The sequence below is a fragment of the Amblyomma mixtum genome, chromosome 9, assembly GCF_055824585.1.
Source record: "Amblyomma mixtum isolate Tamu chromosome 9, ASM5582458v1, whole genome shotgun sequence".
Taxonomy (NCBI): domain Eukaryota; kingdom Metazoa; phylum Arthropoda; class Arachnida; order Ixodida; family Ixodidae; genus Amblyomma; species Amblyomma mixtum.
The window spans coordinates 10073445-10085234 of record NC_143020.1 but is presented as its reverse complement, the minus strand read 5'-3'; the positions used below and the strand labels follow the sequence as shown (position 1 = coordinate 10085234).

General features: G+C 47.8%; 1 protein-coding gene across 1 annotated transcript; it reads left to right on the top strand.

Moving 5' to 3' along the window:
• Positions 1-809: 809 nt before the first annotated feature.
• Positions 810-3354, top strand: LOC149328280 (uncharacterized). Its single transcript, XM_089562121.1, has 2 exons — positions 810-1035; positions 3152-3354. The coding sequence occupies exons 1-2, from the start codon at positions 810-812 to the stop codon at positions 3352-3354; spliced, it is 429 nt and encodes a 142-aa protein (XP_089418247.1).
• The last annotated feature ends 8436 nt before the right edge of the window (positions 3355-11790 follow it).

The window sequence follows — 11790 nt, the reverse complement described above, 5'->3', positions numbered from 1 at the left end:
AGTCTGTATGTGGAAACGAATGAACCTTCCTTAGAAGATCGAAGAACTGCACTAACTAGTAATTACATCCTCAAAATCCTTTCTCAGCCCAAACATCTCTGTTACCCAATTTAATATAATGTAACCTCTATACACTTAACATAACATCATCTAACCTTGTGTTTGGCGCATGATAGCCATAGTTGCTTATGCGCCATAAAACCCCACATAACTATAGACGGATACAACTTAAGTCTGCAGTGAAGCTCCGCCCACATTCAGCCTCCGCGCGCAGAATTCCTCCACGACGAAAGAGTAGTCTGTGCCTGAAACGTTTCTTGTTACGTAAACAAGAAGCTTAGCACAAGAAAAAAGTTACGAGCTCTACAGTTTTGATACGTGGATTGTTTGATATAGTCAAGCATTAAAAAATTGATTTCGTTTACAGTTCGATTCGCCAGCGGAGTAATACAGGACGCTGCGGCCCAGTGTTAGCAACTGCTGTTTTTATAAGTTGTATCCTACTATAACTAAAAATTGTGCTAAAAGAAGTGATTTTGCCCTTCTAGCTAGGACAGTATTCTAGGATGCAGCAGTCTGTAGTTTGCCTGGACCGAAAGTGAGCTTATACTAGGCACTTGACCATTCAATCGAAACTTGTATCCCGAACGACTCTTCGCTGTTGATAAAGCGGGAGCGGGCGACTTTTTAAGCCTCCGAAAAGAGCGGCACAAGGTTCCGCCCGTTTTTGTGGCAGGCAGCGCCCTCTGTTTTCCCGCGAGGCAAATACATCGATCGAGCACATTGGCTTACGCGTTCCGCACTTGCAGATGGCAACTTTCCCCCGACGCCCCTGGGTATCGCAGACTACGATTATGATGATGACAACGATGGTGCTGCTGGCGGGGGCAGCGACTGGGGCCGCCGACTCCTCAGGGAGCGGAACGGGTGAACTACGCCTGTGCGGTCCCGAGCTCAGATCATTCATGGAGTACCTGTGCAATGGTGTCATCTACGACCCCTACGAATCCAGTGCGCCCAAAAGAGCTCTGCTAGGTAGGTCACAAAATGGAATTTTAAACAGAGCGCAACCAGTGGTGACGTGCTTCCTATAATAGATAACCGCGAGCCGCCACTGCGCATGGCCTGATAGTCCGTTAGGGCTCCAGATGGCGCCACGTTCCCGCCAACAGCGCGCCCGCCTGCCGCCTCGGTACCAATCAGCGCGTGCGTAATAGCGGGGCACGGTACGCGGTAAGCGGTACGCGCTAAGCTAAAAGTATCTATTGCTCCGGGTTTTTCGGAGTAAGCTACGCTAGCCGGAACGCGCAAAGAGAGTGCATCTGCAACGTCAGCAACATCAGCAACCAGCTTGAGTCTAGGGCAGGAATAATGTCGTTCCCATGAATATCAAAGCACCCGTGCCTCGCTGGTTTCGCCTAATTATGAGCAACTTTTATTATGTGCAGCCTGAGGTGGTAGGCAGCGCCCTTTTTTTTACCTGCACTACCCAGTCGGTTTTCTTCTTTATATCCGTCCATGTTTTAGAGCGCCGCTTTAGACAATGAAAAGCGAAGTAGCCAATCAAGTAAATTCACTAAAAAAAGACAGTTAAAGAATACGACAGGCGGTAAGCGCAGTGAAGCGTGGAGATGGTGCAGCACATACCTTCTCCTGCTGGATCTTCAGAGCGTACACAATGAGAAGGGGAAGGGGCAGGTAAATGAAAAGAGAATAAGGGTGAAAAGAGAAGACACCCTTCAGCGGCAAAGCGTGAACATATTGGTGCCCCAAATATCGGCCTGGCTAGGAATATTGGGGGAACAGGGAATTGGGAAAGCACGAAAGTCTGAGGCACTAGGGAAGCTGGATTCTTGACTAGTTTTGCCTAAAATCTGGGATTCGGTAGCGTATCCTAGATTTTGGTGCGAAGGAAGTTGGTTTTGTTTAAACTCAGGTCCAGCATTTTTTAAGCAAGACTAGCAATACAAAACAATTATGAAAAAGGGGGGAAAAGAAGGCGAAGTACAGAGGTGTTAAGCCGTTTCCTGAGCATATTGGCGCTTAGTTTATAAAAATCTAGAGCTCTTTTTTTTTCAGCCTTTATGAGAGGACGCAATGCTCATTTTCAAAAAGAAAATGAGCATTTGGATGGTGTTATTTCTGTGCGGAAAAATCGTTTTTGTTGCTTTACATCAGTATGCGTATACACCTCTGTTCTGAAGGTCAGAGGCACGAAGCCGTTATCAGGCATTACTTGCCAACAGTGGTCAATAATGTACCAGCAATTAACGCCTTATGGTCACGTTTAGAGCTGCGGTTGCAGGAGGAAATGCTCTCACGGTAAAAAACTGTAAGATGGATTCCATGGAGTGGCCACGCCGTGAGATAAAAGCACAAATGGGCGATTGTTTTTCACTGCACGAAACGCAAACACTCCAAGAACGAACACTTAAAAGCAGCAGGCCGTAGCAACAAGCCGCTCTCATCTGGGCGTAATACATGGACAAAAATTTCGCTAAATGTTCTCACTTAAACTGTGCCTGTTCAGCTTCGTTGGCCATTCCCAGCTTCGAAGCAATCCGGTCAAGATTCATGCTAAGCCCGAGCAGCACAGGCAATCGGCTTAATATTAGAAATGTATTGGCGAATACATACAAGTATAACATACATACATACCAGTATAAAAATGGTCTATAGACTTCTTATTGACTCTACTGACTTTCTACAGATATTGCTTTTTGTCTATTCATAGTCTATAGACTGTCTATAGACAAAAGTCTACTAAAAGTGTATGGCCATAAATCTGTAGATTGTCCATAGACTGCCTATGACATTTGTATTGCCTATAGACTTTTGTCTATAAACAGTTTATAGACTTTATAGACAGACGTCTATAGACACTCTATAGACTGTCTAAAACTTTTTTGTAAGGGAAAGGACCACAGTTAAGCCATCCATTTCCAAAATTACTTTTCATTTCCACTTCCGATTATTTGTGCTGCTTGGGACGAACGACAGATCAATCCAGTCAATAGTTGCACAAGGTAACCCTGGCCCTCCTTGGCAGTGCAAGCGCCACCATCGATTGGCGATGCTTTCTCACTGAGTTCATATCTTCGGTACCAACAAATAGCTGACCTGAATCCTCCCTCGTGTCTCAACGGCGCAGGACAGCGCTTCTTCCCTCTCGTGGCGCCACCCTCGGAGCGCTCTGGCGGAGACAAGTCAGCGGCTCCCGCGCTGGGCTTCGTGCGGCCGGAGACGGCCAACCAGCTGCTGGGAAAGCGCAGCTCTCAGCCGACCACAATCGTGCACGAGTGTTGCTACAAGCCGTGCTCCTTGGCCGAGGCACAGGGCTACTGCGCTTCGTAGGATTCACAATGGCGGCGAGGAAGAGGCGGCCGCGTGTACCGTGGACTCGCAAGGCTAGAGCTCCGTGCTTTGAAGAGATACGGAACGGAATGTGGGACGCCGGTGAAGAGCTTGTTTTCGCGAAGGGCGGCATAAAAAGAAACCTCGAAATGGGGCTTACACTGTCTTGATATGTGGCTTCTTGACAGCTCGGTACTGGCGGCGTCCACGCCACTAGTGACCGCAGTGAAACTTTACATAAGACGGTCCCCATATTCCCCATGTTTTCCATATCACTGTTATGTAAAGTCCAAGACCGTACGAAATATTTACGGGCTATACGGATAACGCATTCGGCAATGTCATACCAACTCCGTATGGTATGATGCACACCAAATGAGATTTAGGTGGAAAGGACACAGAAAATATATGGTAACTATACCGGAAAACTTACTCAAAAACGCACGGATTTGCGTAATATAAGACTCGAATTCCTGCATTTCTTTATGCGCCGCTTATATGAATCGATCCAGTGGGCGAACACAATTCTTAAACACGTGGAATCGTGTGATAGTTTCGCAGGTGCGCCTTTTCAATTTAGACGTTTCGTGGTGTTGCCGGCATCTACTGCAGATTGGGCCACTCTTCTATTTAATATAATAATATATGGCTTAGGTTTTATCGGGGTTTAACGTCACAAAGCTACTCAGGCTATGAGGCAGGCCGTAGTGAAGGTTTCCGGAATTCTCGATCGCCTGCGGTTCTTTAACGTGAACTGACATCACATGGTATACGGGCCTCTAGAATTTCGCCTCCAACCGCTGTACAAGGGATCTTTCAGGTCAGCAGCCCAGCGGCATAACTACTGAGCAACAACGGCGGTTTTTTTTTTATATGATCGCTCGGCAGCAAAAATGGATATAGGTAAAAGGAAAAGCTACCACGATGTCGAAAGACTAGATATGGCTCCAATAAGACCTTTAGAGAAACCAAGTCTTTGCGTCCCATCTGTACGTCGCAAAAAAGCGGCAATTTCTTGGAAATAGGGCTATGCTGACTATATCTAGTTCGAAAAGAAACCTGTAACCACACTTGCCTCGCAGTACTCATAGACAGCACACACGAAAACACATATGCAAGATCAGTTTATTCTGTTTGTTTATTGTTTACTGGGGTTTAACGGCCCAAAGTAACTGAGGCTATGAGAGACGCCGTAGTGAAGGGCTCCGGAAATTTCGACCACCTGGGGTTCTTTAACATGCGCTGACATCGCACAGCACACGGGCCTCTAAAATTTCGCCTTCAAAATACTCAGCCGCCGCTGTCGGGATCGAACCCGCGTCTTTCGGGCCAGCAGCCGAGCGCCGTAACCACTGAGCCACCGTGGCGGGGCCCAGCTTATTCTAGCGGAATACATATAGAGTTGCCAACAGCACACTTACTTTATGCGTTGCTTGTTATATGTGAACACATAAACAAAAACATGAACCAACAAGGGAACCTGCGGAAGGAAAACTTGATATTCTTCGAAAATATCTGCCACCTGCAAGAAGGCTACCTGATGCCCGTATTAAGCGCTGTTGCAAAGCAGTTGTTGCCCAAGTCTAGAGATTTTTCTCTAACAGTGAGCGTCTGTCCAATGCCATCAGAGTGTAAATGGCTCTCCGCATCCAAGTTGCTTGTGAGAGTGAAAGAGTAGGGGCTCAATTTTTCTTTTTTGGGCTCGGCGCCGGAACACGGCGCACCGCCAGCTTCATTCAGAGTCGTTTGGTCTTCAGTGAATGATTGGCCCTCCCAAAGCAATTAAAAGAGAAACAGTGTCCCAACCTTATGAAGCAGTGGAAACCTCGGTCAAAAAAAAATAATAATTACTACCACTGCTGGTGTTACGGATGTCACACCGTTACGGATGAAGTGTGAGCAGATTTCTCAGGCCGCCGCGGTGGCTCAGTGGCTATGGTGCTCGGCTGCTGGCCCGAAAGACGCGGGTTCGATCCCGGCCGCGGCGGCTGAATTTCTTTGGAGGAGAAATTCGAGGCCCGTGTACTGTGCGATGTCAGTGCACGTTAAAGAACCCCAGGTGGTCGAAATTTCCGGAGCCCTCCACTACGGCGTCTCTCATAGCCTTAGTCGCTTTGGGACGTTAAACCCCATAAACCAACCAGATTTCTCAGAAAGATCTGGATTTCCTTTGCAGGGCATGGCTGCGCTCGCTTTGATGGTGACTAGAAGTTAGTACTTTGCATATGGTCAAATTTTTAGGGGAATCCGCCAAGGTGGAGTAGATTTGCAATAAGGGAGTAATTACTCATTGGCATCCACCCGAGCGCAGCCACACGGCTACAATGGAAAGCTCGAAGGGGGCACCAACACAGTTCCCACTTCGAGTTATTGATCAATTCGCTCTCGTACTACCATAAGCTTGCCGTCCTGGTTAGCTCAATTGGTAGAGCGACTGCTCCGGTGAATCGGAGAAAGACGAAGACGGCGTTCCGAACGGTCGCGTTTTTTATGCTCTCCGCAGAAATGGATGAATCGGCCCTAGGCCGAGGTACTCTTGCGGCTTCTGCTGCCAGTAATACTTACCGTACTGTTCTTCCCCGTCTGCCTGCTGGTAAGCTGGTTTTTAACTCCGTATTTCTGCATGCGGACCTTGCTGGCCGTCGCTATCGTGCCCAGGACTTCAGAGATGCCTTACGGACTGTCATTGACCTCTGTGACATCAGCTCTATCGGACAGTTTCAGATGTCTCACGTATGGATGATAACATGCAAGACAGCGTTAGCGAAAGCTAAGCTCAGGAGTCACAATTGAAAAACCGCCGTTGTATAGCGATTGACCCGGAACCGAAGACAGTAAAGCTCAAGATACTTTGGCTCCCAGAACATCTTGAAGATTTTTACATTCGGGACGCCCTTCGCGCTTGCGGAACGATTACGTCCATCACAGTGGAGCACTGGAGGGTTCCAGAAATGGAGGGCATGCGCACCTTGAATCGAGACGTTGCCTTGAATCTTGCCGATGGCGTCACTGTCAACGACGTGCCTCACATTTTGACAATTTGCGGTGTACAATGTCTGGTTTTAGTGCCAGGAAGGCCACCACTGTCTCCGTTGCCACAAGGTTGGCCATATACGCCATCATTGCCGCACTCCTCGGTGTGATAATTGTCGGCGTTTCGGCCATACTACAGAGGAGTGCGTAGTGTCGTATGCTGATAAGCTACGCGGTGGCACCCGTGCCATGGACGACGCATTGCAGGAGCACTTGATGGACGCAACAGAAGTTTTGGATGCTGCTGGTGGCACGCCAGCCGTTGCGCCCATTGACTCAGCGACTACTGACCCGCGGTCTGGCCCCGTTCCTGCTGTGCAGCATGAGCCTACCCAGTCTTCACAGGTGCATCAGCTGTCTGCAGTTGATGAGCGTCGATGCCTGGCGGAGCAGGCTCCAGCTATATGCAGTGTCAGTGATGGCATTCTTGGCGCACGTGCCTGTGCTGTGCGTGGGCCAGAGGAAGACAAGGACGACGCTGTGGCTCCGGTGCAGAGTGTCTGCACTGCTACATCTTCTGAGGCTCCTGCCGGATGTGCCACACAGGTAGCAGAGTGCCAACCTGGCACTTCACTTCCCGACGGCAACTGTGATGCCGATGAGCACATTTTTAGTGTGGCCTCGAAGCGCGGTGTGTCTCCGAGTTCTGCCTCCTCTGAGGAGGACAGTGTCCCCGCCAAGCACAAGTCCCGCCGTCGAAAGTCAAAGAATAAGAAACCTCCTCGGCGCTCCAGATCAAGGAGAAAGGGCGTCAACTCTAGGGAGGTCTCACCTTCCGGAGTGATGCCCCCAGACATCGTGGATGCCTGATTGAAGCTCAAGTTAGCCACCATGGCGTCTAACCAGCAGTTGACTGTCGCAACACTCAACATATGTGGACTCCGTTCAAGACAGAAACAGGTACAGTTATGCCGATTGCTTTGGGGCAATCGGCTAGACATTGTCGCTATTCAAGAAACTAAGATAGAAAGTGAAGTGGATACAGAGATAGCCCTGCGACCTTTCCTAACAGATTACAACGCCTGTGTGTCGCACTCAGTGGGTCTTTTGGCAGGTTGCTTTCTTTTCTTAAAGAAGAGTCTACCTATTTCTGACTTTAAGTACCAGGTTGACATAGAAGGACGTCTGATATGTTGTGACTTTCGACTGCATGGCGAGTCGCGGAGGGTTATCAATGTGTGTGCTTCAAATAATCCGGTTCAACGAGCAGTTTTTTTTCATGCCATTGCAACTCTCCTAGGATGTGATCGTTATGTCGTTTTCATGAGTGACTTCAACTGTGTGTGCGACCCACGCGATCGCACAGGTCCTAACCAAAACGCCGATAAGAGCTCTGGTATATTATTGTCTATTACCGAAAACGCAGGTTTAATTGATGCCGGATTGTCATCCGCCTTCGCATACATCAGAGGAGCCTCACATTCACGCCTTGATCGCATTTACGTTTCCGTAGATCTCCTTAAATGGCACATTTCATGTGATGTCAAGCCTGTTTCTTTCTCAGATCATGCTATGGTCATTGCGCGGATTGGAGAATGCGCCCGTCCCAATTTTCAGCCGCAGTGGGAACTGTGGAAGCTTAATTCCGAGCTTCTAAAGGATGAGCATTTTCAGCAGCGAGTGATGACAGCTTTGGAATCTTGCTTGGTCATGGATGTCCCATTATTTGCAGCTTGAGAGATGTTTAAGCTAGAAGTTCGTAGCATAGCTATTGAGATCGGCTCCGTGAAGTCTTAGCTTAAGCATGGTGAGGAGAAACGGTTACTTCAGAGTCTTTATAATCTGCATGCGCTTGAATGTGAGGCTCCTGGCTTGTACACAGAGGAAATTAGTGCTGTTAAGTGCAACCTTCAGAAGTTTGATGCAGAACGCTATCGTGCGGCCCGTGTACGATCCCGCAGCAACCGTGCTCTGCACTCTGTGGAGCCTACTAGACAGGCCTTGCTAGATGAGCGTCGTCACGTGGCTGCCAAGCGAATTTCTGACCTCTACTGTGGTGGTGCCCTGGTCCCAAGTACAGATGTCATAGTTACCGAGTTTGAAAACCACTATAGCTCTCTGTTTGCTGCCACGTCTAGCACTGCTGATGATGATCATATAGCGCGATTGGTGTCCATGATTAACCCACTCAATGGGGATGAGTGCAAGGCAATAAGTGGCTCTTTAAGGTTGGTTGAATTGCAAGATGCAATTGATCAATTGCCGCTTTCGAAAACCCCGGGGCCTGACGCCTCTCAGGAGAATTTTACAAGGCATTCAAATCCATCCTGCTCCAAATTTTTGAGACAACTATTGATGTTGAATTCCTGCCTCAGTCATTTACGAAAAGTCATATTGTCTTTATACCAAAGACCGAGGATAAGGAAAAACTTCGATTTGTAGATGGCTACAGACCAATCACGCTTTCTAATGTAGATTATAAGATTTTTGCTAAAGTACTGTCAAATCGGCTGCAGCTTGCAATGTCTACTTTGATTGGGCCTCATGAAACATGTGGCTTGCGGGGACGATCAATACAATCTAACCTACATGTAGCGCGTACGGTGTTGCAGTATTGCAGTGACGCTCAAGAACAATTAGCAATGCTGCAAATTGACCTGGCAAAGGCATTTGATCGAGTGTGTCACTCATTTCTTTTTGCACTTTTAAATCGCGTCAATCTCGGTTCAATACTTTCTACTGGCATACGCCTTTGTTACAAATCTTGTACCACGCGCTTGATTGTTAATGGCTGTCTCTCGCAACCAGTCCCAATTCAGTCTTCGGTGAAACAAGGGTGCCCACTGTCTCCGCTCCTGTTCGCATTGTACTTGGAGCCACTTTGCATAAGTGTTATAAACAGTAGAGCTGTCAATGGTTTCCGAATAATGGGCCACGAACTGAAGGTATTGGCTTCTGCAGATGACCTTGCGTTTTTTTGTACTGATAAGCCAAGCATCGATGAGGTTATTCGTTTAACGGAGGACTTTGGTTCGGTGTCAGGAAGTCGGATTAATCGCTCTAAGAGTTGCGGTCTTTGGTTTGGTAGCTGGGGTACGTCACCTGCTGAATATGCTTGTATAACATGGACATGCAGGCCACCAAAGTACCTTGGCGTCCCTTTGAGTGCCTATAAGCATAGCGCACGTTATTGGAAAGACCACGTGCCAACTCTTCAGCGCTATGCTCAAACGTTTGTCCCCCATGGCCTCTCAATTTTTGGCAGGGCGACCGCTTGTAATCTGTTTCTCGCCACTAAAATATATTATGTACTGCAAATTACTCATTGCGCAAAACTTCCTATCCAGCGTTTTCACAGGGTTTCCGCTACTTTTGTGCGCGATTCGTCTTTTGAATCTATGAGGCGTGATAAACTTTTTCGGCCTGTAAGCGCTGGTGGCCTTGGTCTAGTTCACCTGTATGTCCGACAGATAGTGTCACGTTTCATGTTTTTCCGTGACACTAAACACCCAATAGTACGTTCATTCCTGCAAACAAATTTAGTCCATGTTTTACCCAACCTCATTTTGTCTTCGAATGTTTGTGACCGTCCGTGTTTGTGAGGCATAATGCAAGAGGTGTATTTGGCTGTCCGTTTCCTACTTGTTCGTTTTTCTCCTTTGTTCCTTTTTTTAGTGTCGAGGAAAAAGTTGTATAAGGATTTGATTAGTATGCTCTTCCCTCCGCCCATGTACCACTCTCTGTATTTTGGTTTACCTGGGCATGAAGTACTCAAAAGAGTACGTAAGGTGCCAGTCTTGCCGTGTACAAAGACCTTTTTCTTTAAGTTACACACCGGTACGTTGCCCGTTAGAACATGGTTAGAGAAAAGGCCATTTTTGTGTCTACCGTTAATTGCCGCCTTTGTGATGAACCAGAAACAATTGAGCATTGTTTCATCAGTTGCAAAGATGCAGTACTCTTCTGGGATATCCTGCAACGCACATTTAAAAAAGAATTCATCTGACTCCACATTCTGTTCGCTATCTCACTGCGCTGCCATTTGCTGATGAACCCCTGGACATGTTCTTTCTGATTGGACTGCACAGCCTCTGGAAAACCCGCATGATGGACAGACACTCTGAACCTGTTGTGTCTACAAAGGATCACTTCAGTCGAATGGTTGTTCATCTAAGAGACGTGTATGCCCAGACTGAGTACGAACCGGAGTGGCACTCACTATTAGTGATGTGCTCTGCATTGCCCCTTTTCTAGTGCATGGTCTTTTCAATATGTATTGTTTAACACTGTTTTCATAATGGCTTGTATATAGTTCATGTACATAGAACATTACATCACTGTAATAAATACCATGTTGAAGAAAAAAAGCTGCTCCGGTGAAGCGGTGGTCCTGGGTTCGAACCCCGGACCAGGACGAATTTTTCTTTAACTACGAAGTTTCTGAGAAAGCTGTATAGCTTTCCATTGTAGCCGTATGGCTGCGCTCGGGTGGATGCCAATGAGTAATTACTCCCTTATTACAAATCTACTCCACCTTGGGGGATTCCCTTAAAAATTTGACCAACACAGTTCCCACTTCGAGTTATTGATCAATTCGCTCTCGTCCTACCATAAGCTTGCCGTCCTGGTTAGCTCAATTAGTAGAGCGACTGCTCCGGTGAAGCGGTGGTCCTGGGTTCGAACCCCGGACCAGGACGAATTTTTCTTTAGCTACGAAGTTTCTGAGAAAGCTGTATAGCTTTCCTTTGTAGCCGTATGGCTGCGCTCGGGTGGATGCCAATGAGTAATTACTCCCTTATTGTTTTGGGTATGCCCTTTTTTAGAGTCAACAAAAGTCAGTTCAGCGGATATGGCGTGCGCATCGAAAAAAACTAGCCACCCGGTTGCTACTGCTTAACACCAGATGCAGAGACATCTGTTTTGCGACGGTGATTGCACAGCTTGCCAGCCACGTAGTGGCGGTATGGTTCGCAGTGGCACAAACGCCGCAAAGATTAATGTCGGTCTCTTTACACACTGACGAGAAGGGAAGGTCCGACCAGGGGGTTGTTTGTTTGTTTAATGTCCTTTACAGCAGCCTGGGCTACCCCAGCCACCAAAAGTGGCTCCGGCCCACTGTCTCCCCTTTTTGTCCAGGTGCTGAGAACAGCTCGGTTACCCCTTGGTTTATTTTGAATAGATTTCGCGACGCCCTAAGCAGGTTGTGTGAATTTCCAAGCTTCCAGCAAAGAAAGGAAGGGGGGGGGGGGGAGTTGTTTTCGGGGCGGGACGGGGAAGAGGTTTGTTTATCTGCGGATGGCCTACACCGCCAAACCATGGTAAGACGTATGAACAGCTAAAACTGAACAATTAGATGGAGTGACCCTCAGCGTGCCTTTCAGTGACCCGCCGTTTAGTAGCGGTGGGAGCAGCACAAGCGACACGTCAGGCTCAGTGCACGGCGGCACCTATTGCAGAGAAAGC